This window comes from Pteropus alecto, unplaced genomic scaffold, assembly GCF_000325575.1.
Source record: "Pteropus alecto unplaced genomic scaffold, ASM32557v1 scaffold98, whole genome shotgun sequence".
NCBI lineage: Eukaryota > Metazoa > Chordata > Mammalia > Chiroptera > Pteropodidae > Pteropus > Pteropus alecto.
In genome coordinates, this window is record NW_006443570.1 from 21220591 (window position 1) to 21222313 (window position 1723).

Here is a 1723-nt window from a genome sequence, read left to right on the forward strand (position 1 = left end):
GAGCCCCCAGGCCTCAAGCCCCTGCTACCCTGGGCCACTGGGCCCAATAGAGTCCTGGGAGTACACAGAGAAGATAGCGTCCTTTTATTTGGCTGCTTCTGATTGCCTTTCCCAGATAACAGACTTGGGGCATCAGCACAGGTAGGGGCAGGGGACCCCACACTGTGCCATCAGACCACATCAGGTTGCCACCCGCACTCCCACATCCAAGTCCCCCTGTCCAAAATCTCCCATTCTCCTAAAAAGCAGCAAGAGAAAATAGGACTCAGAGGCACAGGAATGCAAGTCATTTTTCAAGAAGAGTTCATCAGGTCCAAATGTAAGAGCGAGCCCGGCAGGATTCTGCTCCTTTCTCCAAGCTGCCACCCCGGTTGGGATTGTGGAGAGTGGAATGTGCAGCCCCAGGGTCCAGAGTTTCTTCCCACTTGCAGTGCCACCTCCTTTCCCCCTCAGGCCTCAGCCCACTCATTCTTGCTTGGTCTGGGACGTTTTCTGCAGTAGTCATCCTGCCATTGGCTCCCCCATGCCGGCCTCCCTCCACCTGCGTGGCCAGGTCAAGGGTGCTGGTAACCCAGCATGGGGCCCGCCCGCGGCTGGTCTAGCGGCCAAGCAAAAGGAACCCCTGGACATCGGCGCCAGCTCCCCGCGGAGGCCTGAGACAAGCCCTGCCCCTCGGCCACCACCCTTGGCCATCCAAGGTGGGTGTGCGGAGAGCACGAGGCGCAGCGCGGCGCGAAGAATCCGGCGGGCGGTGGTGCGGACCGCAGTGAGCTGGAGCCCGCGTCTCCGGCGTCCCCGGCGACCCCTGCGCGCGCGGCCTGGTCATGACACTCCAGGTGCCCGCAAGCCCAGCGGGACGAAGGGCTGGCGCGCAGGACCAGGGAGAGCGCCGCGATGCGGTGAATGGCCCTGCGGAGCGTGGCGATCTTGGAGAGCCTCTTGCCGCCCAGGTCGTGCCGCAGCGCCCTGCGCAGTGCGTTGAAAGCTTCATTGTAGTCCAGGATGCGCTTGCGCTCCCGCACGTTGGCCGCCACGCGCCGAGCTTTGGACCGCACTGGCCGCGCTCTCTTTCTGCTGCTTGGCACCTCCTCTGCCTCGCCAAGGCCGCGGGGGGCGCCGTTCTCCCTCAGCACCCCAAAATCTCTCCCGGCCTCCTGGCAAGAGCCCCCCACGTCCTTAGCAGAGCCCTCTGCCCTCTTCAGGCCCCTGAGGCCTGGCCCTGGCACACCTCGGTGCATGGCCTTCTCCAGGGCCCTGCCGCCCCAGCTTCGTCCCACAAGGCTGGCAATCCACCTCCTGAGTATTGGCTCCTGCAGGCCGGACACTCCCAGGATGCGTCCTCTCTAGCTGGGCTTTATGGCACCACGTGGCTCTCCGCCCTCCCCATCATCCATCTCCTTCCTGCTTTATTACCTGCCTCTAGGTAGGTTGGCGAGGGAGGGACCAAGAGGAAGGAAGGGAGGAAACATGCAGATTCTTGTATGAGGGGACCAGACCCAGCAGCCAGGCTGCGCCTGGGACAGTGCTCCAGCTGCCAGGAGAACTTGCCCTGCCTCACTCTAGGGCTTCTCCGGAGGTGGCTGGGCTCCACATTCTTCCTCTTCATCCCAAATAGAATGCCAAATTTGGCCTCTGTGCAGAAGAGCTGATAGGCGCACAGAAAGGTCACAGTGGTAGTTGAATGTGTTTCAAGAACCTTGAAAGTTCTTGTCAAGTCCTGTGG

The 1723-nt window shown here is 62.0% G+C and overlaps 1 protein-coding gene across 1 annotated transcript; it reads right to left on the bottom strand.

Annotated features, from left to right (window-relative positions):
• Positions 1-554: 554 nt before the first annotated feature.
• On the bottom strand, positions 555-1238 carry BHLHA9 (basic helix-loop-helix family member a9). The gene has a single exon (XM_006925180.1). It carries the CDS (start codon positions 1236-1238, stop codon positions 555-557), a length of 684 nt encoding a protein of 227 aa, XP_006925242.1.
• Between the last annotated feature and the right edge of the window lie 485 nt (positions 1239-1723).

Coding starts and splice junctions, on each gene's coding strand:
- BHLHA9 (XM_006925180.1), bottom strand. CDS start 1,238: ATGCACCGAGGTGTGCCAGGGCCAGGCCTCAGGGGCCTGAAGAGGGCA.